The 23,634-nt window shown below is 44.4% G+C and overlaps 1 protein-coding gene across 5 annotated transcripts in view; it reads left to right on the top strand.

Moving 5' to 3' along the window:
* gpc4 (glypican 4) overlaps positions 1–23,634 on the top strand; it is a 54,530-nt gene that overhangs the window by 17,232 nt on the left and 13,664 nt on the right. For 2 of the 5 annotated variants that reach the window (XM_080745548.1, XM_080745547.1), the window contains one exon: positions 21,981–22,139. In XM_080745548.1, the coding sequence (XP_080601674.1) occupies positions 22,031–22,139 (109 nt within the window). In that variant the 5' untranslated portion in view covers positions 21,981–22,030. Of the gene's footprint in view, positions 1–2,093; positions 2,215–2,286; positions 2,436–11,730; positions 11,792–21,980; positions 22,140–23,634 lie in introns of those variants that run through there. The other 3 variants (XM_080745550.1, XM_080745549.1, XM_080745551.1) reach the window with 3 other exon arrangements.

Here is a 23,634-nt window from a genome sequence, read left to right as displayed (position 1 = left end):
TCTCTCTCCGTGTTTCCCATCTCTCTCCACTGTGACTATCAAATAAAGCCTCAAGAAAGCACCCAACAGTAATTCAATTTAAATGGTGTGAAAAGCTAATCTACATAACCAGCTTTGTCGATTGTCTATTTTCATATTCATCATCGCACAACAAAGTATTTACAAACTTAAGTGGTTAACACATAGGCCTAGAGAGGACGTGTGCCGGTATAGTTGTGACCAGTTTAAAATTAACTAAGGAAATAGTTCCTTCCTGTTGTTGTTGACGAGGCTTCCAGATAATTGACTTTAAGCGCCGTCATGCGGCTCAGGTCTTGTGAACCTGGTGGATGGGAGCCTGCTACCGCTAGCGAGGGAGGGGATGCTCCTACACGTGCCCGGCGGGTCCACGGTGCAGCGCAGAGCTCTTATCAGCTTCCTGTGGCAGGGGCTGGGCCTGGGCGGCAGCTCTCAGATCAGTGTCTCCCGTGGCATTCGGCTCTGCCAGGCAGCAGCTGCGGCCTTATCGTGGCGCAGAAACAAATAAAGCTTATCGCTGCTGCCCCCATAAGAAAATGAGTGTTGTTGTGCATGAAGGATGTGGCTGAACAAGCAGCATGCTTAAAACCGCGTGGTGGTCCTCCTGTCTCCTGGATTTTACAAGTCTGTCTTTAAGCCGTCTTGTTTCTAGGCCTGATGTGGATTTCAGATGGCCTGTAAAAAGTCTAGAATGTCGTACTTTGTTTCGTTGTTGATGCCTTGAATGTTACATGTGAGGCTTGGAATGTGGAGTTTTTTCCCCCTTTGGTACACTCTGAAGCAGCAGTTTGAATGGCTGTGTGCGCGCGTGCTCGTGTTTGTCCCAAGATTCCAAAACGCCATTTCTCCTCATCCCTTTGCTCTGATGGGCGAGCGACAGATCTTTGGGGGGGAGGTGGGTGCATGGGGATGCTGCATGTGTGTGTGTGTGGGGGAACAATTGAGCACCCCCTTTTTTAGGCCAGTCTGCCCCCAGCACCCCACCCCACACTGCATTCCTCATCGGACCACCAGTACACACACACACACACACACACACACACACACACACACACACACACACACACACACACACACACACACACACACACACACACACACACACACACACACACAGGGAACAACAACAACAAAGAAGGGGGATTTTGACTGACTGACAGTGGAGCACAATGTTTTTGTACGAAGGGGAAGATTTAGTGAAACAATCTGGGCCCAGGGAGTGATAGAGTGACACATAGCGAGGGAATCCAGGGAGGCTTCATGGCTCTGACTCATCTCCCTTCCTCTGTCATCCAGCTTGCTCCTCTCAGGTGACACACACATGTCTTCTTGTCGAAAACACAAACACAACACTCATGGTAATGTGACTGCGTACGTTTTTAGCATAGGGTGGTTCTTCTCTTCGGATCCGTGAGGGACTGTGTCTGAAATCTGGATCAGGCTTTGTGGGTTTTCACTGGGTGGAGGGAGCATACCCAAGACTCCTTGTTAACACGTCCTGTTTGCATGCTGTTAAGTCAGCAGTCTCTCTCCCTCTCTCTCTCTCTCTCGCTCTGTCTCTGTCTCGCGACATATCAGTTCATTTCTCTCTGCCTCTCCTCCTCTGGGCGGTTGTATTTCAGTCTTAGTCCTTCCTTCCTTCCTTCCTTCATTATCCCTCAGTGATTTCCTCTCCTTTTCTCCCCACTGCATTTAACCTACTTATCTTGTACTCTCCCCCTCTCTTTCTCATTCTTTCTCTTCAAGTCAGGTATAACTCTGTGAGCGCAGGGAGGCTTTTCAGGTGATCGCTATACCAAAACGCAGGACATTTGTTGTCTTTTCCACACGTTTCCCCGAGGCCTCGCCTTGCCATGACACCTCCAAAGACTGATGCGTTGTCGTTTAGTATTGTCACAGAGCTTTTACGGCACGATACGTTACACTGCTTTTCCATGATGGGATTCCTCTGGCTGCCCAATGTCTTTTGTGCCAGCGATGGCGGCTGGTGTGCTTTCTTGTTCCTCTGATATCTGAGCCGCTGTGTGTTTCTTTTGTGTTGTGGTTGTGTCACTCCGCCAGCTGTGAGGAGTGTGGCAGAAGGGCCTGTGGGCTCTGATCCCAAACTGCAGGGGTGGACCCTGAACCTCCTGCCCTGAAAAGGACTGGGCTCTGCACTCGCTGAAGTCACCTCCCTGCATGGCTGCCAGGGAGTGAGTGAGTTTTTTAAAGTAGTTGCATTTGCAGCCAAGTCTTTCATTGCTGTGGAGGCTCGGTGGACACGAGGACCATGTTAATAATCGAAGACGGCCGTTAGGATGTGTCTGTGACTTTGTGGCTCGCCAGAGGCCTGTGTGGTTGGGGAGAGGGAGAAGGAACTGAAGCCAGGGACTTGCCTGGGTATTTGGGCTGAAACCCCAGCGCTGGGCTCGGGCCAGGTGAGCTGTAATCCCCGCTAATTACTCCCAAGGTCTACATCAAGTCTCCCTCCGATGGGGCTCCGTCAAACACTTCAGCTCCGTTTTCCAAAGTAATAGGTCACCTAATTACCTAATGCCTTTGTGTGCCGTTTGCTCTTGTACTTGTAATAAAATAATTGTCTGAAACTGTCAAGCCAGTTTCTTTAGCTTTGCTCTTTTTATACATTTTCTGCCAAACAAACAAAATAGTGGTAGGAGGAGCTCTGGAGAGGCGAGGTGATGATGCCATGCCTTAAAGCCGCTCATCAAAACTATAATTTAAAACATCAGGAACCCATCGGCAGAGGTCCTGCTGGCTGGGACACAATTAGGGGGGGAAAGAAACACTTTTGAAAGGATCAAGTAGTTTTTAAATAAAAAGCTCCAAAGCTGCAAATCATTTGGTCATTGAGTTGGGGGGGGGGGGGGGGGGGAGTTCTCTCTCTGGAAGAAAAGCCAGGCTTTGTGTGGGAATGTAAGATGACCGCTAGGGGTTGAAATGTTCTACATCAGCGGAATGGCACGACCAGCCTCATAGTAGCCATGATTTATCGACACGTTCACTGTTGCGGCTCATCGGGAACGGACAGAGCTATTCATGACCAAAGCCCATTAAAAGCATTGTACCTTAAGGTTTAAGCTTTCTTTTGACAGTGGGCTATGAGTTGGTCTCTAAGTTCCCACCGCCCCCTCTCTCGGTGTCCAGTTTCCCACAGCCCAACAGGTATATCAGAATCAGTGCTTTGAGCTTCCAGAAACTTGATCTTCTACCTGACCTCATTGTGCCTGGGGGGGCTACGGCAGGGCCTGTCCTGCCCCCAACATCTGGTGGACCTCACTGCTTTTTGGATGTCTGTTATAAACATTGTCCTCACGAGGGGCTTGCTGGCTTTTACTGGCATCGCTGAAACATATTGTTTGTGTGTTAAATCTTTTAAAAGCTCTCCAATGTTTCAGCAGAGATGAATTTTTTGAATTCTTCTAGGTGGGGTTTAAAGGTGGGAGAAGGGGGGGGGGGGGGGGTTAGTCAAATGTGTAAATGCATAAGAGAACGGTTTTTACCAGCTTGTGTAGCAAGCTTGTCTATTCAGTCGCTGCGCTAGTAGTGATGTTTTTCGTGTCATTTTTGTGACTTTCTCCTCATTTGCTGTACTTTAAGCCAATGGGTTGTTGGCCTTCCTCTGAACGAGTGTAAGACCTCCGGTCCCAGAATTCAGAGCAACACGCGCTAATTTACTGTCGATAACGTACAGTAGACACAGACAGGCGCTACAATTCACCATCCGGCAAGCATTTAAATGAACACTTTCAATAAAGAATAGCAGATAAAAGGGACAACATTCATGCATTTTTACAGACACAAACAATCCAACGTCTAACTGTAAACGTGCTTCTAATAAGAATGTCAGTATTAAATAACATATTTAACTTCTTTGAACACTTCAGAGACACTTCAGAGACATAGCAAATTTCATTCTCATTAATCAATGATTTGCTCTGTACCTTTTTAAGTCAACTTTAGATGTGAAAGGCACTTTAATTTAACTCTTTTTTCGTAATGTTTTGTAAGACTTTTAAAGGGTTTTAGCTTGGCAAAGCTTGGTTTAATATGAATAAGAGTTCAGTCTCTCTCAGGCTGTGAGGTGTTCCAACAGTAGCCTCTGACAGCTCCGCCATGTTTGCACAGGGTCCCATGGTAAAGCACTTGGCCTTCTTAAGTAAAGACGGTTTCTTCTTCATCTTCTCCTTTTAAAGTGTGTTTTCATTTGTGTGCCATGAGTCAGTCGGTAGAAAGAGGGAGGGCTGAAAGAGAGGAGGAGAGAGGAGGCGAGGGACACGCCGTGGAAGATCTTTTGTGCCTCCTCTGTCTTTCTCCTCCTCTTCTTTCCTTGTGATAATCACGCTGTGCTGTAACATGTCCTCACTCCCGCTTGTCTGCAGAAACCTCTGCCTGTCTCTGCAAATCTGGAAGATAACAGTCTCGCTGTCTCTCTCTCTGTTCATCTTTGACTTTTTCTGTGTGCCTGACACACACACACACACACACACACACACACACACACACACACACACACACACACACACACACACACACACACACACAGCATTAAGGTGGAATAGACGGTAAAGGCAGCAGATCAAACGCTCCTACAGAGCACATACCTGAGGAGGAGCTTGCAGAGGGAATGTAGGATTAGCCTGCTGTTGACATGAATCATGGCCTCCTCCTCTCTGGATGGAGAGAGCGGATGTTAAGGCATGTTGATGCTTCCCTGTGTAGTCTGTGGATGGAAGGCAAAACAACGAGGTTTGAACCGTCTACAAGATGTGCCATGCACGTCTTTGTCCAATCATAGTAAAGCTGCAGTCCGTAACTCCGTAAAAAATCTGTATGATAAGAGTATGCTAATTAAAACATTATTTGGTCTCGTTGTAGTTGGTGTCCCTCCTCTTCTATTTAGTAATGTAGATCCTGTGGTCAGGTTGGACCACTTAGTCTTTAGTTGAAAGTGGTTTCATAATAAGCTCAAAAGGCAACATGTATGCTTTGCTCAAGCAGCTTTGTGTATCGGTTCAACAGTTCAAATGTGTGTGCTCGTGCGGGGGACCCCGGCTTCAGATCTTGGGTGGGACATAAAAGTTACGGATTGCAGCTTTAAATCAGCGTAGTTCATAGAACAGGAGAAGTTGAACAGTGCAGACTTTTACAGATGGGAGTAGCAGCTGTTAAACAGCCAGTCACCAATCCCTCCGTTCATCACAAGGATGACAAACAAGTTCCCCGCGATTCCGCGAAAGATGACACATGGAAGCAGCACCGAAGTCAAACAGCAGATGTTCTTTTTCTCTCCTCTTCTCTATTCACACTCCTCTGTTAACATGATTATTGCTGCAACTGTCCATTACTCTCTTTGGTGTTTATTCTATCACTGACTTTTCTGAATCCTCGAGAAGCAAGTTTTGGGATGATTTGTAAAAGAAAAATGTATATGTCAACGAAGAGAAAATATATCTTTTTTATAATCTACTAAATCGATTACTCTGATTTATATATTGTCGCACGATGGCCTCACACACAATTACCGAAAATAATCTGCAAGCTCACAAGTTCACAAAGCGTTCCTATGCGTTGTGTTGTGGGCATGTACTGTAGATCTTCTATTTATTATCGTGATTATAAAATTGAGCGGAATAGCTTTAAAGGAAGGGAGAAATAACGCTGTGCCGAAACGGGGTCTAATGTCTATTTGGCATCCGGGCAAGTAAACAGTGAGATTTAGATGTTTTATAATGTGCTTAGCTCCGGCTCTCTCTGTCTTGCATAGAGTGCATGTTTCCCAACAACGCTGGGAGACTGACCCTTGGCTGCTGCGTTTGTGTGTATTTATTGATGTCTTGGGGTTTGCACGTATGCTCTCATCTACCCCCCCCCCCCCCCACACACACACACACACACAAAGAATGTTACTGTGTTGTTACACACCCACTCTTTCTCATGACATTAACTTGACTAATTAACACACACCAACAGTGGATTAACCTGTCTGGGTGACTGACCATAGAAACCCACCCTCTTCTGTTCTCTCTTTGTTTATCTTTATCTCACTGCAACCCCCCCCCCCCCCCCCACACACACACAAACACCCACTCTTTCCGTCGACCCTATTGGTTGTCATTACTTGCCACTAGTCGAGGTTGCTTTTTGTACCTGGGGACTGGGGAGGGGGGGCCCGGATTTAATCTCTCCCACCTGAACCTTGTCCTGCTGTCAGAATCAACAGAGTTCAGCTGTCCGCCTCTGATCTGCTATCACACACTTCATGGAAATGTGTTTCACACAATCTGCTACCCGCCAGCTATATTTACCTCGCACTATTTCACGGGCCGGCGGGGTCAGACAGTCCAGAAGACACTTTTCCTCGGGTATTTCTCAAAGCAAGAAGACATTTTGTGGGCTTTATGTTCAGTGTGTGTGTGTGTGTTTGGGGGTGGAGGGGATGACAGTTATGCTCCTTGTGAGTAGCGAGGACCTGGGTTTGAATCCGACTCCCGTCATGTCTGGCATATCTCTCCTCTCTCTGCCCTAGGTTTCCTGTCTCTACAATCTATCTAAATAAAGCATAAAAATGCGTGTCACACACAAAAAATCTTTAACCATGCGAAAATGGCCACTACACAAGCTCATAGATCTGCTATTTTTGCATGCAAAAATGTGTGCATATAATGACATACCCATAATAGGGACGTCATGTTGAAAGTGGTTAAAACATTTTCCAGCGTGCAACAAGTAATGGTTAGGGATAAGTCACGCGTGCGTACAGCCCCTGTGGTCCACGTTGGCCGCTGACTTTTTAAATATACTCAGGGAAGTGCAGTAGCGAGTTAAATCATTGACAAAGCAGTGACCTGGGAAGTGGTGTAGGCAGGGAGCTTTTGTACGCGGAGACAAAGGCAGAGACGCAGGCCTGGCGGGGGGAAGAGGGAAACAGACAGAGCAAGAGGCCAGGGCCGTGTTGTGGAATCCCCCCAGGGGCTTCTGGGTAAATGTTCATGGATGACAGCATTTTGGAATGTTCACAAATGGAGAGTTTTAATTGGCCAGAGGCCTCGGACTGCTTTAGCAATCACAGGATGGACTCTAGTGGCGGAGGAGTTACTCAGATTTATGAGTCTCAGTGTGCGCTTGTTTGTGTGACCGGCGACCGCGTGCCTTTTAACACAAAAAACAACAACAGTACTTCATTCATGCTCGCGCAGAGGTTTGTACATGTTGAAAGGGCTCGTGCAGAAAATGATTTTTAATCTGCACGTGCACTCTCACTCTGAATAAGAAGTTGGCTGCTGGCTGACGTGAACGCCTGTTGCTGCCTGGTAGCTGCTGAGCGTTGTGGCCACTGGGCCTGGTGTTTCTAATGAGCCCTGCCCTGCCCTGCCTCGAACGCCAGCCCACAGCGCACAACATGCATGCCTCTTTTTCATCGCTGTCATGCCATCTGAAAAGCGAATTTGGGGAGTTTGGTGTTTTGACAGCTGTGTTTCGGAGGAGGATTTTAATCCCTAATTTATTTAAGGAAACATCACTCCACGCAGACGTTATTCAAGGCCTTGTGGCTTGACTGCTGAGATGTAAAATAATTTCACTCTAGAGAAGGGTACTCGAGTGAGAAACTCCTCACTGTCGGACTCGGTAGGGAATGTAGAGTGTTCTGCTGAACTGAGTCGGTGATGCTGACGTTTCCCTGCAGATCAACACTTATCACGCAGACTTTTCCCGGCAACCACATTTTCTCGCGGTCGCTACTGGTCATCCTCAATTGTTGTTTGTTTTAACTTCTGAGGGCTCAGTGCCGTGTCAGAGGTTAGAAGTGTCATGAGTGATCATGTGAGGCATGATTGATCACATGACCTTCCATGATAAAGACGGCAAAGTTCCACATGGCATGGGCGCAGAAGCTGTTGTAACCGCAGGTGAAACCAGATGGATCTGTATAATCTGTTCATGTCCAGGGCTGCAGCTATTGATTAGTTTCTTGGCTATTCATTATACTATTGATTATTGTTTTGATTATTAAAGAAGCTCAGGTTTTGTGGTAACTGCTTGTATTTTTTGTACATCAACGAATCAAGGTGAAACAATTCAAATTGATTTTTATAATTGACTAAATCGTCGATGATAACTCCTATTTTATACTTGGTGTTCAAAAACACAAAAAATAGACTATCTACAAGCATACAACTCATCGCGACCTGTTGTGAGCTTGTAGATCAGCTTTTTTTAGCTGGCTTTTGCCTCCACAGTGAAATACCTGTACATTTTCTGTCACTGCCAGTGTGTAAATGTTTCCAAATTGTCCCACAAGGGTCCATTTGCTAACATTTGTACACTCTCTGAGTCCGATTAAAGGCTGACTTCGCCCATTTTCAACCTACCTTCATATAGTTGGCACTCACTAAAGCTCATGATAGCATTTTACTGTCTCTCATAGGGATGTGGACTCCAGTGTTTTTTTTTTTTTTTTATCAAACAAGATTTCAATGTATTTTATTAAAAGTGTTATTAACGCGAGAACAATGGCTTCCATTACAGCATGCTAACTTTCCAGGAATAGAGGGCATGATGTTTGTACAGGGTGGACAAAAATGGCACCATATTATGAGTATTACTGTAGTGAGGACCAATTATACGAAGATGGGTTGAAAAATGATGAAGTCGTCCTTTAATAACCAATAAGGATTTTACTGTGCATTGCTGTTTACAGATTAGAACAGTTTGGCTTTACTGCTGAAAGTCGTGGCCTTGCTGAGATGCTTCAGGCTGGCTGTGAGAGTCATGAGGTTGTTGGCTAGAGCGTTCTCATGCTGAAAACATCTTCCCGCCGCCTGCTAGGGTCAGCATATCTCAGTGCGCGTGGGATATCCTGCTCGTTAACACACTTCCTCGTTAGCACAGCACCTGCCCTCCCTCTGGCGTCGAGGGGGGGGATATGTCTTTCTGCTGCTGACGGTTAATGCCGCAAAGACACTAAACGGAAACGCTTGTCACCTCGGTCGCCGTGGAAGGCCGAGATGAATCCTCTTTTTCTTTCCTGACACGAATGTTTACTTTATCATGACGTCGTGAGAGTAAAACACATGGGGAAAGTTCACAGAAGATTTGCAGCTAAGCTATTCTTCACCTTGTCAGAGTTGCTGCGCAGGGACGCTGTGAGCAGATGAGTGACAATACCAGATGCGTGGACACCGGGATTGCCTCCATTTTGTTTTTTTTTCAATACTGCAGGGCAGGCTGCAGAGTTCCCTTGCTACTTTTTTCACTTTTTTTTCCAGCCACTCTTGGACTCGATCTTCTCATGAAGTAAGACTTGAAAAGCATTATTGGTTTGGCTAAACTGCTGTAAACTTGTCATTCCACTCTTTTTGCGAGGCAGTGAAGTTTGGAGCGTTCCTCCTGCACTGATGAGCTCCATATGAGCTGCTCTGGTTCCTCTTACAAGCTAATATTGTTGAACATTTTCTCTTTTGCTGTAATCCTAACCTAACTGTCTCAGCGTGTTCACTTTGTCTTGGCTTTTTTAAAGGAATGTATTTATAGTTGGCTCTGTTTTTGCGTAAGTGTGATAATGATTTTAGTTTTATGAAATCTGAGCTGCAAATGGGGGAACACACAGACAATTAGCTTTATGCCTATTAATTTATACAGTATATGTATAGAGCCTTTTTGAATGATAAGCGGTGACATATTGCTTAGCCTGTCACCTGCCACAGTTACATCCTACCAGGTGTGTGCACCTGTTGTATTGTCCAGGCTGCACTCAAGCTGCTGTAGCCCTACTGGGTTGTAACAGGGTGCAGTACTCTTCTTGTAAGGCTGAGTGCAGTACTCCTCTTGTAATGCTGAGTGCAGTACTCTTCTTGTAATGCTGAGTGCAGTACTCTTCTTGTAATGCTGATTGCATTACTGTTATACTACCAGGTACTGTACTCTTTTTGTAATGCTGATTGCAGTACTTTTCTTGTAATGCTGATTGCAGTACTCTTCTTGTAATGCTGAGTGCAGTACTGTTATACTACCAGGTACTGTACTCTTTTTGTAATGCTGATTGCAGTACTTTTCTTGTAATGCTGAGTGCAGTACTCTTGTAATGCTGATTGTAGTACTTTTCTTGTAATGCTGAGTGCATTACTGTTATACTACCAGGTACTGTACTCTTTTTGTAATGCTGATTGCAGTACTTTTCTTGTAATGCTGAGTGCAGTACTCTTCTTGTAATGCTGAGTGCAGTACTGTGTTGTACTAACCGGTACAGTACTCTTCTTGTACTTGCGGGTGCAGTACCCTCTTGTACTGGATGCACCACATAGAATGCAATGCAGTGACATTAGTAGTCATGATACAATATTATCACAATGCACTAACCATGACTCAATAATAATGTAATTTTACTGCAGGCTGTTATTATTCCATTTATTTAATTTGGCTACAGTTTGACCTTTAGTTTGAGTGCAGTTAGAAGGGAAAAAAAAGAGTTATAAAGCCCCTGGGTATAATAACATTTCAGACATCTGAGCACTGTATTTGATCTGCTTTTTCTCATTTCCAAAAACAACTTTTTGATAAAGAAATCATTATATGGTTTTCCATTTATTGTTATGAAATATAATGATTACCCTGGCCAGCTTTCCTAGTTATTGGCAGTGTAAAACTTACAGAGAAGTGGGCACGCTGTCTCCTCTCTGAACAACATCCAAGCCAAGGTACCCTTGAGCAACACACTGGGGTTTTACTGAATGTATGAATGTTTGTAACCTTCCCGCCTTCTGCAGTTACCCCTCCAGGCTGTTACTGTAAATAAAACCATCTTTTTGTCAAGCAGCCTAATTAAATACGTTTCTTTTTTTACAATGCGGTGGAAAGTATCAAATTAAACTCCAGTCGTTTTTTCCCCCTCCCACACACAGGTCTAATGGTGTCAGACAACCTCAGGAGACAATTACACAGATTCATAATCGGTTAGTTTTATTGTACGTTTTAACTTGCAAGGTCACTTGACTTGGCTAGCTGCTCTCAGGGGAACAGTATGGAGAAAGAAAATACACAAATATCAACACAGCAAAGTAGGCAATTTATTACAGAATATATACAGAACATTGCTCTTGATTATTGCACTGAATCAGCCGACCGTGGTGCTGAAAGCAGAGCAAAGGGGAATAGACATTCAGGGGCACTGGGTTGAATCGGTTATCATGCTGTATAATTAACTAGAGAGTACAGACATGAGTCTTCTACACTGCAAAATCCCCTGTTAGTTCAGTTTAAAAAATGGTGCACAAACTGACCCGTATAGGAACCATTCTTACGATCTTAGAGTTAAATTGAATATTCTGCTCAGAGTTAAATTAACATTTTGATGTGTCTTGGCTTCTGTTTCAAGTTAACATTGGCTTGTGTATTTGGTGCGTGACTGCGATACATATCTGTGTGCATTTTTATGGTCTTGCAGTTGAACGCAGAAGGGAAAGTCCCCAGCAGAAACACTCACAGAATCATGACTGTGTTAAGGGCGACTTGGAACATTTTACCATCTTATTCAGCGGGTGTCCACGAATTATATTATTTTTTGGCGGAACGGGCGAAAGGAAATGCCAAAAGAGAAATTAATAAGAAAAATGTTTTGCTTTCTCTCCAAGCACTCTCAATCTTGGATCACGGTTTGTAGACTGTTGGCAGACAGCTGAGTGACAGAGAGGAGAGAGAGAGGAGAGAAGACAGAAGGGGAGACTACCTGACATGCTGCAACAAGAGAGACTGCAGAGTGAATGACTCTTAGAGAAAAGTAATTGCTATGATTTTAGAAATGAAATACCCGGCGGTTTTGCTGTTCTTTTTCTGATTCTCTTTTCTTTCACTTGAGCGTCATTCCACTCCCCTCTAATTTCTCTGGCCGAGACTGTAAAATAATATCAAGTGTATATTACAGACGTGAGGCTCATTACTCCAAAAAAGAACTCACATTTGAAGCCAGCGGCACATGTCCTGCTGGACTCTCCTCCTCAGCAGACTTCAGGTCAGACAGCCTGCTTGGGATGGCTCTAGGTCTGTCAAATCATTACAGTTTGCGTAATCGTGAGAATCTGTTCCATTCATCTGTATAAAACCAGCTGGATTAAATTACTAGCAATGCAATATTTCCACCATTTTTCTTTTAACCATGTTCAACCTGGTCTTAGGACTTTTAGAATTTATTTTAAGATAACCACAGTGGAGGTCGCGTTAGAATCCACCGCGGCGCATCCGGCTTTGTCTATTAGTCTACTCTACACAAACACAATTGGCCCATGGTCAGGGAGGGTGATGATTGTCACTGGATGTAATCCTATGGGCCGGGACGGCACCTGTCGGCAGGGAGTGTTGGGCGTGATGAGTAGGACGAAGGCTCTACGTACTCCCAGAGGGGGCTCCTCACTGGTAGGTGAATGAGTGGGATACAACGGACAAGACAACACAGAAATATGTCTGGGGAGGAATCAATTGGCATACTGATTGGGGAGAAAAAGGGTATAGGGGTAAGGAAAGAAAAGTTGTATATTGTTCATACATTTTCAAAAATGTATAGGAATGACTGCAGTTTCTTCGCAATGCAACACTCAAGTACAGTATATGGCCTCTTTTGGCTAGTGTGCATGATTTATTTTATTATTTGTACGGCTTTGTACATAGGCTATACAAGTTATTCAAGTTATTTGTCATACTGAGCCATGAGAGAGGCAGAACAAAATGTAAAATGTCTTCATACTTTACAATGTTCAATGGCAAAAACACTATTAAATAACCACACTTAATTGTATTGACAATCAATCGTCAACTAAAATGGCATGATGGTGACAGCCGTGTTGTGGAGCAGAAGAAAGTTGGCCAACAAATGAAATGCCCCCTCCCAGATAATGACAGCCTAGATGTAGCTGAGCAACATGGAGGGATGATTGTTATGTCTGCAGGGCTGCTCCTTACCACAACGCTAGTGCAGTGGTTCTCGAAGTACCTTTCTTGTCGAGGTCAGACCCCCACACTGAAATGTAATTGTCCGGGGACTCCCATCTGAAAAGGTTTTGCCAGCGACCCACCCCCCCGCCCCCTGAAGTGATTTGTTCTAAATTATTAAACATTTTCCAAACATTTGCATATTATTTTTCAAAATATTTCAAAAATAGCAGATGTAAAAGCTCGCAGCGCGGCACGAAGTGACACGCTGGGGACCCCTGGAACCCAGCCTGGGGGGCTCCGGTCAACTAAGTATAGGGTTTAAATGGTTAAGATTTATGTTTGTTGACTTTCTGCCAATGCAACGTGACATTCACATCTGTAACCTTGGCCTATTTGATTTATTGGTCCATGATGTTTTGAGTTGGAGAGTTATTTTTAAATTATTTTCTTTCAACGCAAATATTCCCATGATGGTAACAACCAGGTTGGTAAACTATTAGACTAATGTTAGTCTGTACCCACCTTGACTGTTGAAACTCTCTTGGGAAAAATGTATTTTGATTCAGTATCTTGTACCAGTAAACTTCATTTGTCCATAACCTCAAACGGCTCCAACAAACAACAAACTGAGCAAGAATCATCATTCATCCATAGAGGAGATGCAGAACAGGACCAGTTGTGTTTTCCTTCTTCATAGTTTACATGCACCGATTGACTTAAACTGCAATAGAATTATCTCAATGAATTCACCCACTTAAAAAAAAAAATCAAACCTCGGTTCGAAGTGGAGCGGTGAATCTGAGCAGCTATACCGTGTGTGTGTGTGTGTGTGTCTAGTCTGCACAATAGTGCCATAGAAGCTGTGTGTGTGTGTGCCTGCACAACAGCGCCCCTCCTTTAACTTGTGTGTTGTGTGTGGCCACTCAAGGTATTGCCAGGCTACAGACATAGCCAGCCACCCACATAGCCACCCACCCACAGACATACCTGTCTATTGGGAGCGCTTTCACCGCTCCAAAAAACAAACTAAAAACACTTTTTATAACAAGCTCTAGTCTAGAACCTCAAGCTTGTATATCGGATATTTTCACTTTCTTCTTTTTATTTTTTAACTTTTCGGACAATTCTCTACGTATAAAATAAGATGATTAAAAAAACAGGAAAGGACAACACAATAACGATTTCCAAAATAGTCTCGTATCACAATATTGTTATAATGATCTCTTATCATCCAAACATTTCCCTGGTTGGATGTAACCTCATTCCCATAGCTCTAGTTTGAACTAACAAGGTTTGCACTGTAAGGACCATTAACCATAAGCAGCATGCAGTATATCTCATGGTTGTTTATCTTATATAGTGTACATGACTTTGTGCGTGTGTGCGTGCGTGCGTGTGTCTGTGTGTGTGTGTGCGCGTGCTGTCGGACTGGGCCAGGGGAGTGGTTCGCTGTGGTTCACTGTTAGCTGCCTTCCATTAGTGACAGAGATGTCAGCGGCCGTTCTGTGGCCCCTGGGGGCCTCCTCCTTCCCCGCTCTCTCTCTCTCTCTTTCTCTGTTAGCGGTTTAGGTGGTGGCCTGAGTTCACACAGGGGTACGGAAATAATCCCTCAGAGACTTTACTTTTTATGGCTTGTGATTGAAGTGTGTGGCTGTTAAAGTTTCTATTTATGTGTATTGTGAGTGTCTGTGTCTTTTACGGGTCTTAATTGCCTGTATGTGCGCACTCTCTCTCTCTCTCTTTGGATTTGTGTGGGAATGTTTAATGTGTGTGTGTGTGTGTGTGTGTGTGTGTGTGTGTGTGTGTGTGTGTGTGTGTGTGGCAAGTAGGCTGGAGGTGTGTGTTACTGTGTGAGGTGGATGTTCTGACTGGTGGAAGGGAAGGGGGGGGTGGGTCAGAGGACGGGACCTCTCTCATAGGGGTGGCTGTTAACCCCTGACCCCGCTGGCTAAGCCTGCAGGGTGGTGGTGGGGCTGGGCTTGGGGGTGGAGGTCTGTCTGGTTCAGTGGCACATGATGGCAGGCCGAGGGGGCGGCGAGGTGTCTAATCTGGGTTTTGTCCGCGAGGCGTTTCCCCCTTCCCCCCACGCTGGTCTGAGAGGCAGGCCAGCGTCAAAGGGAAGTGACTTATTTTATGAGCCGTTTAAAGGGGATGCTGGTCTCCCCACAAAAGGAAACGCGGAGAGCGGCGGAGCGCTGATGAATGCCATCACACACTGTCACATGTTTGTTTACAAGCTGTTGTCTCAAGCTGTTCTCTTGTTTTGAGTGCCATAAATAGCCATTTTCGTCTTCTTGAGTGACACTCGGAACAATGTTCTGCCTCGGTGTTCTATTAGATGTGTAGTTATTAAGCTAGAGGGCCAAGAGACGTCATTAAAGCTGAAATCCAGAACTTATTTTAATGAATATAAAAGGTTGTTTTATGTTCATACCATATAACACATCCCCAGTGGTAGGAGGTGCTCTCCCTACTCTTCCACTGAGACATTTAGGACATCTTCTGGGTCACAAGTAGTGCTGTCTGAAGCTCATAAAAGCTCAATGTTTCCCTTGGCCCTTACATATTCTAGCTTTTTAAAGGATCTCAGTCTTACATAATGACTACGGTATTCATGTCGCTGATGGCAAAGAAGATACCTGCCAGTGCATAGCCACGGTTGAAATGTGTCATACCAGGTCTTACTTGGTGTTGATTTTTATTTGGTCTAATATTTTATACTAGTTCTTCGTATGCCGAAAATAGCCAATTTACAAGCTCACAATTCAACGTCACTTTGCAGTGTGGTTTTGAGCTCGTTGATCAGCTATTTTTGGCGCGTGACACGATCGTACGGAAAAGTATAAATCGGGCTCAACTCCTAGCTCTTCATGCTATCATGTTCCCTTGCCATTTTTCTCCCGGTGGTTCTTGAGGAAAAATTGGCTGCCCTGGTGTTTTCACAAAGTATGCATTAGCTAAGGAATCTTCAGTTCTCAGAGACCTAATCCTTTGAGCTAACAATGTCACATTTGTACAGACATTCCTGTGAAATATTGACCAGCTCACTTTTATTTGTGTACTTTGGTAACATGGATGTAGTGCATTTGATTGGCTCCGCTCAGGACACACTGAATGGCTGTTTCACCGAGAGCCGTGTGTGTGAGTGTGTGCCCACTCACTGCTGACTTTGGGTCTCTTCCCTGCAGTCATGTCGGTACAAAGAACTATGTGTGAGCACTGATGCGATGTGTGAATGTGTTTAGGTAGTGGCTGCCAACTGTGTGTGTGTGTGTGTGTGTGTGTGTGTGAGCGAGAAATGAGTATATATGTGTGTTGGGGGGGGGGGGGGGGGGGGGGGTGAGAAAGTGAGAGAGGGAGTGAGTGAAGGAGGGGGGTTAAGTGAGAGAAAGAGTGAGTTGAGCCTTATTTGGACTTGTTCCCAGACCGAGGGGTCCAGTTTGGGTTGAGGGTAACGGTAGGTGGGTGCTGTATCCCACCCTTCAATGCTCTGTTTAGGTAATCTGTTTTAGAAGTAAACCGTACCTCCAAAATGTCTTCAAACTTTTAAAGGGCATGCTGTGTGTGTGTGTTTTTTCTTTCTTTTTTTGCATGTTTAGCCCATTGACTACAAGTCATGTATATTTTACATTACTGCTGACCGTTTTCCAAAGCATACTGTTTGCTATTTCTTCCCCTGCCTTCAAGGAAAGTCATTGGTTTCCATTCATTTCATTACCATATGAAAATCTACTTTCAGAGACTTGAAACTTGCTTGAGAGAAGTCATCCAACACAGTGACCCTTAAGTTACGCTGTGTTAATTTCTTGTCAACGTCTACCATAACATAGTATTTTTCATGTAGTTGAAAGCACTAATTTAAGTTCAGTCATGAATTGTCAATATCGACGTGAATAATATACTGTACATTTTAAGAGGATCTTACCTGACAATTGTTGTCAGTAATCCAAGGAAAGTACTCAGCATGCAAAAACATTGCTATGGCCCTTTAAAGCTTTGGCCATTGTTATCCAAAATGCCACAGGTCATTCTAACAAACAGTCTTTCCGACTAACGTCCTTTCAAGGTTCCAGACATGCGTATGTTTCTACGCACATTCCAAAAGAAAGGGTGCAGCTAACAGTATCATTTCAGTTGTACTGTGTTCGGTCTAGAGACTGATTATAGTTTCTCTTGCATGAAACTATAGAGACCTCCTTTAAGGATTGTCATAAATACAGTTTAAAAGTTCCATGCGTTGGGTTGAAGTGGCGGCAGAGGCCAGGGGCTGGAGGAAGGCATGCAGGCCACGGAGCCCTGGCTGCCGTTGGTTCCTGACTGGAGTGAAAGGACCTCTGTGTTCGCCCCAAATTCCAGCAGCCACGTTTAAAACAAAACATTATTGCAGCTGCAACTTTGCATTCACCCTTCTATGGCCAGCACCGACCTGTTAATTTGATCCTAAACTGAGTTTCTGTCAAAGGTTCACACAGTAGGCTCTGTTCCATTCGATGCTTTTGATTAGAAGCCAGGCTGATGAGGTGTGTTGAGGTGTTTTTGTCCAACAGCCTACCTTATCTCTTCTCTGTCTGACGCTTGTCTGTCAGTCTCACACTGTCAATCTGTGTGTGTACAAGGCCCGGGTCTGTGATTACTGGCACTAACTCACAACATTTCTAGAAGAACAAAATAGCTGAACCCACTTGTTTGCAGTTAATCATCTAACTTTGTTGACCAGGGTCACCAAGGCGTCTATGCATGGCCTGCTACTTTTTTCTCTCTAGTATAGACCAGGGGTCTTCAACAGGGGGTCCGGGACCCCTAGGGCGTCATCAGAGTTACTACAGGGGGTCCACCAAATCCTTGTGTGATAGGATCATGTTTTTTTACATTAACCACTTGAACCCTAGCATCCCTATTCTGAGTGGAACATTAGCCAAAAATAGCAGATCTACAAGCTTACAACGCCTCGCAGAGCGAGGCGTTGTAAGCTTGTAGATCGGCTATTTTTGGCAAAGATGTTTGCAAAGTATTTGACAGTTCAAGTGGTTAAATACACATTACTCCAACATGATGACACATCATGACAGTGCTGTCAAACAAGTCTATGCTGTCTAAGAAATCTATGAACATTTCTAATCTGCGACACAATTTTATACAATATGTAGTGGAGGTCCCTGCTTCAGCTCTCTCTCAGCTAAGGGGTCCTCGGCCTGAAAACGTTGAAGACCCCTGGTCTAGACCACTACAGCAAATGTTTTCGCTGAATCTTTACCTATTATGACAGGTGCTATTCTGGGCATGATTGTGGAGATCAGCTGGGCAGAACACGGTGTTGGCTTCCAGGTTTTAACACCGGCAAGAATACGTTACAAGTGTAGTTTTGTAGTGATTTATCCAGACGTCTCAGCTAGGTTAGATTTATAAAGTGACTGTATGCCTTCCATCAAAGTGGTACCAAAAAGCTGCTATGTTGCTCATGAAAGTTTGTATGTATTCTCATAGAATGTGAGGAAATATCTTTGCTTTGAATTAAAATTTCACCTGCAAGAATTGGCTCCTGGATGTGCCCTGTCTGAGACAGGTAGTGGTTGTTTGCACACCTGACTTCATTTGGTGCGTTCTCACCTCAAACGAAGCAGATAAACTGTCCACAGGTCAGTTCAGATGATCCAAACACCCCCAGTTGAAACATGCTACAGTCTGTAACAGAGCAATGTTAAAATATTAACACAGCAAACCCAAGGCCGGGACACGCTAGCATAACTGCACGCCACAGATGCTGCTTTTTCCGTTCCCTGTTAATGAATGTAGGCGTTCTCTCTGGACGTGCACGTGAGGATTTTCTTCCCGCTCTGCCTGGGTGGAAAACTGTCCGCACAAGGATTCTCATAGAAATGCATTGTATATAGGTATAGGGTGACCAGACGTCCCGGTTTGGCTGGGATTGGCGAGAACTTGCGCACACCATTTACGAATGTCTTTTGGGTGCGTTCGGTGCATTCAGTCTGCACATTTGTCTCGGATGAGTTCTGTGTGAGACGGCTACACATTTACTGGCAGGTTTATGTTTATATGGGACATATTTGTGAAAGTCTGTTTTATTATATAGTGTTGTAAATGTGTATGTATATTGTCTAATGCAGGGGTGCCCAAAAAGTAGATCGTGATCTACCAGTAGATCACAAAGACTGTGCAGTTAGACCATATGACATGCCCCTAATATAAAGGGAAATAATTATAAACAAAAATCACAACCCCTCATTTTGGAATCTGTCACTTGAATTAAGGTGACTTGACTTGCCTGTCAGCTCCCTTCACTGCTTCTAAAGTAGGCAAACCCCCACAATGCAATGCTTTGGTTTCAAGTCAGTAGCATTACAAAGAACCCAAAAACCCATCACTTCCATTTCCCATTTCAAGTGCGTTTGTATCACTTCCGTTTCCCATTTCAAGTGCGTTTGTATCACTTCCGTTTCCCATTTCAAGTGCGTTTGTATCACTTCCATTTCCAAATTTTAAGTGCATTTGTATCACTCCCATTGTGTGTGTGTGTGTGTGTGTGTGTGTGTGTGTGTGTGTGTGTGTGTGTGTGTGTGTGTGTGTGTGTGTGTGTGTGTGTGTGTGTGTGTGTGTGTGTGTGTGTGTGTGTGTGTGTGTGTGTGTGTGTGTTGTGTGATTTTGTTTATACATTGCGGTAGTGTGACACACACACAGGGCTTTTTTTTTTATACATCTTTGATGAAATGGTCTGTAATAGCTGCTGTGGACATGATGGACAGAAAGATGGGTTGTACAACGTCCTGTTATTAATGAGAGCAACGTGAAACAGCTGACCAAACAGGATGTTCAAATTATTTTCAGTCGGTTGTGTGATTAATTACTTCACTGTATACACACACAGTTGCTCACTACACTGTTAGTGTGCTGTAGAGTGTAACGTTGTTATAAAGCATTGGTTCTAAAAGTGGGGTCCGGGGACCAAGCTTGAACATTTTGTTTTTATAAATCTTGAAAGTATTAATAATTTCTTAACACAAACTTTCTCTTATGGGGGTCCCTGGCACAAAACATTTTCACATGGGAGGTCCATGGGCAATTAGATATCAATATGGGGTGAAGTGTATGGTTCTTGTTCTCAAAAAGGTTTGAGAACCAGTGATATAGTGTGTTATGGGCCGCTCACACTGACCACGATAACTATAATGATAATTATATGAGTGTCCACACTCCACCACACTGATGAACGATGCGTTCTTCTGTAAACCGTGGCACCAAACAGTAACACACTGAGTGCACAGTCCAGCTGTGTGATCCTGTGTCTTGTGTCAGAGCCCTCAGCCCGCTCTAGATCTCTGTCTAGTGGTGCTGCGCTGCTGAAAGACACATGCAACCACAAGGAAATCTGGATAACCTGACTCAGATTATTAATTATTAGGAAGCTCGTGCCTGAGGTAATGCCAGCGAGACCACTAGTTAGCAATTCATAATCGTCTTCTCATCTCCGTTAATAGCAAAACCTTCCTAGTGTGCGTGAGACCGATGGCATCCTAGATGTCAATGTTTCTATTGTTCATTACATTTTTCCGTAAATGATCCAAACGATATCGTTTACGGCTGTCTTTGTTGTTATAATTGTGACGTGGCACTCTGCCATCCACTTCAGTTAGAGCGATTTTTAAAACAAAATATTTATAGATAAAGTTATAGTGCTGAGTGTGAGCGGCGCTTCGCAGTGTGGTGTGTTCAGTTGTAGAGTGTTACATTGTGTAACATAACATTATTTTGTTTTTATTTAAAATAAATCATTTATCAAATTGTATTATTTGGATGACAGGTGTAACAGATGTAGAATGGTCTGGGATTGTGTGAAAGCCCTTATGTGTATGTTTAGTCAATGTTATTGTGATCGTGTCATGTTATTGTGCCTGCGGACCCCCTGGAAGACGAGATGATGCATCTCAAGAGGTTTATCCTCAAATCAAATTTCAAAATAAATGTCCTAGAGTGCTATATTGTGTAACAGACTCGTGTGTCATAGACAAGATTAAGTCAAATTGTCCCCGTCATGTTCTATCATGGTTGGTATGGCAATTAATTTCTTTAGCTTGTTGGAATGCCAAGCTCCGCCTTCTGACCTCCGGTGATGTGTTTTGATGTGTACATTCTGCACTCGTCTTTGTCCATGTGTTTAATAACATAACTGCAGGAGTAGCTTACCATAATTATGATATAACTGTTGGTTTGTTTGTGCATGTCAGAAACGCTCTGTTATGGGGAGTAAACGGAGCATAATCAAATCAGTGCTCATCTAAATGAATCGTCAATCAGATTCATTAAATTAGGCTAAGAATGATTCATTCTTAGCCTAATCAAATGAATCTTCTTTCTTTCATTACGAAAGACATTGGCTCATGTAACCGGAGCTGACAAGGTACAGTACAAATTGGATTCAGAATGAGTTTTGGGTTACAGGTGTGCTGGTGATAATATGACCGCAGTTACATAAAGTCCCGACACTAAATTAAACATGCATTATGATTTCATGCCCATCTACTCTCTCACTCAAATGTGTATCTATTTGTATGATTTAATGTAGTTGACATCAATGGAGACTGAGAGTTGTGTCACTTGCCAGTCTCTTCTGTAAGTAGCCTTGGGAACCAACAGCTATGTGGTCCATAGGTCAGGAGCCTATCTCCTGTTTCTGTAGCGTGAGGCAGCTTGATGTACATGTACAAGTACACCCCCTGGACATAATGCTAGTATTTGTCAAACAAACTTCAACTGAATCATTTAGGGGAGCAACAGTTTATTGAACTGATCAAGTTAATTGATTTTATTTTAATGATCGATAATCGATCAATTGACCAATTTACAGATTTGTCTCATATCTAACTCTTTTTTTCTTTTGTCTCGATTGTCATATTGTAGAGCCTCGCGTACAATATGATCCACTTTTTTCATTGCCAATAATAGCCGATCAACAACTTTTAGCTCTGACATTCCACCAGTCAGAGTTGCAGTGTGTAACAGGTGTTGTGTGTGTGTTTGTCTTCCAGGAGCTGCTCTAAAGGTGTGTCCTCAGGGCTTCTCCTGCTGCACTGTGGAGATGGAGGAGAAGCTGAGCCAGCAGAGTCACTCTGACCTCAAAGCACCAGTCTCTCAGCTCAGCACCAACCTACAAAGCACCTTCAAACAGAAGCACAGCCACTTTGACCGTAAGAGCGCACACACACACGACTGTATTACTAGCGTTTTTTTTCCCCTGAAGCCGGAAATATCCAATCTACAGGCTCACGTTGGCGAGCATGTGTGACACTGGAGTGCTATATCAATCAGGCAAAACTCCAACCCTAACACACACACACACACAGTAAAGTAAAATTAAGAGATTTTACTCCAATCTTCATTGCTCACACCCACGCATACGCACAGACACACACACAACACGCTGAGATCCCCACTTTCCCAGTGTCTTGTCCCTGCACCAGTGGCTCTTTTTTGATGGACATTCCCACCTGCTCTGCGCTGCGGAGCAGAGACAGTGTGTCTGTGTCCGTTGGTCAGTCCAGCTGTCTCTCAGCATCTCACCGTCAGGCCCGTCTGTCCGTTACCCCCCGATCCCAGAGACGTGCAACGCTTCCAGACGGACCACACACACGTCTCTGCTCCGCCGCCTGGCTCCTCTCTACTTCCTGCCCTCTCTGTGTGTGTGTGTGTGTGTGTGTGTGTGTGTGTATATGTATGCTCAAATGTGCATGTGTGCATGCCTGTAAATATTGGTGTCAGGTTTCAGCTGCTGTGGGTGGGTGAGTGAGTGAGTGGGTGGGAGGGGAGCGTCTGCGTGCTGAGTCACTGAGCCTGCAGGACACATCTCCAGATATGTGCAATCCAACCGTGATGCTAGAGCCCGGCCCATGCCAGATTTCTGGGTCCGATTGGAGATTTTGGGAGTCCTAGACCAACCGGTTACCGGTGTTTTTGACACGCGGTCTTATATGAAATACACACGCAACAGAACATTTATTTGACCACTTAAGCCCTATTGAAAAACCTTTAGAAAAGTCAGATAATACAATATATCGTCCAGGCTCTACTTGATGCTGCCAGAGATCTGGAGCATGACGGAACGTCACAACTAGAGAAATGGAGCATATACCTGTTAACCAAACAAAAGAACAATATGAGATGGCTCCTGTGTTATACCCTATATACGTAGTAGACAGGGGTGCCCCTTATACTAGGCCTCCCCCTTTTCCCCTCTACACTAAATATCTTCGCCGAAAATAGCTGATCTACAAGCTCATGGCGCGTTGCAACGCAATACCAAATGTTCGCCGCCCAGAATAGGGACGGTAGGGTTCATGTGGTTAATGGGGGGCCAAAGTCTGTGTGGGTGCGCGCTCGCCTGTGCATGTGTGTGTGAGCCTTGTTGAGGGTTGGTAACAGTGTGTGTATTGCCGCCAGATGTGAGCAGGAATGTGACGTGTCGGAATGTGATGGCTGCTTGATCCCACTCCCTCTCTCTTTCTCTCTGCCTCTCTATTCCCTTTGTCCCCATCTCTCCTCTCTGCTTCCCCAAACTCCCTCTCTTCCTCCCATAGACCTCTCTTTCTTTCTTTCTCTCCCTCTCTTTTCTCTCTGTCTATCATGTTTCATGGCTCTCGGCTCTCTAGTTGTCGTCCCTGTGCTCATCTTTCTCTTCAGCCGTCT

Source organism: Nannobrachium achirus, assembly GCF_963921795.1.
Source record: "Nannobrachium achirus genome assembly, chromosome: 17".
Taxonomy (NCBI): domain Eukaryota; kingdom Metazoa; phylum Chordata; class Actinopteri; order Myctophiformes; family Myctophidae; genus Nannobrachium; species Nannobrachium achirus.
Note: the sequence above shows the minus strand (reverse complement) of the source record. Positions and strands in the feature narration are given on the sequence as shown.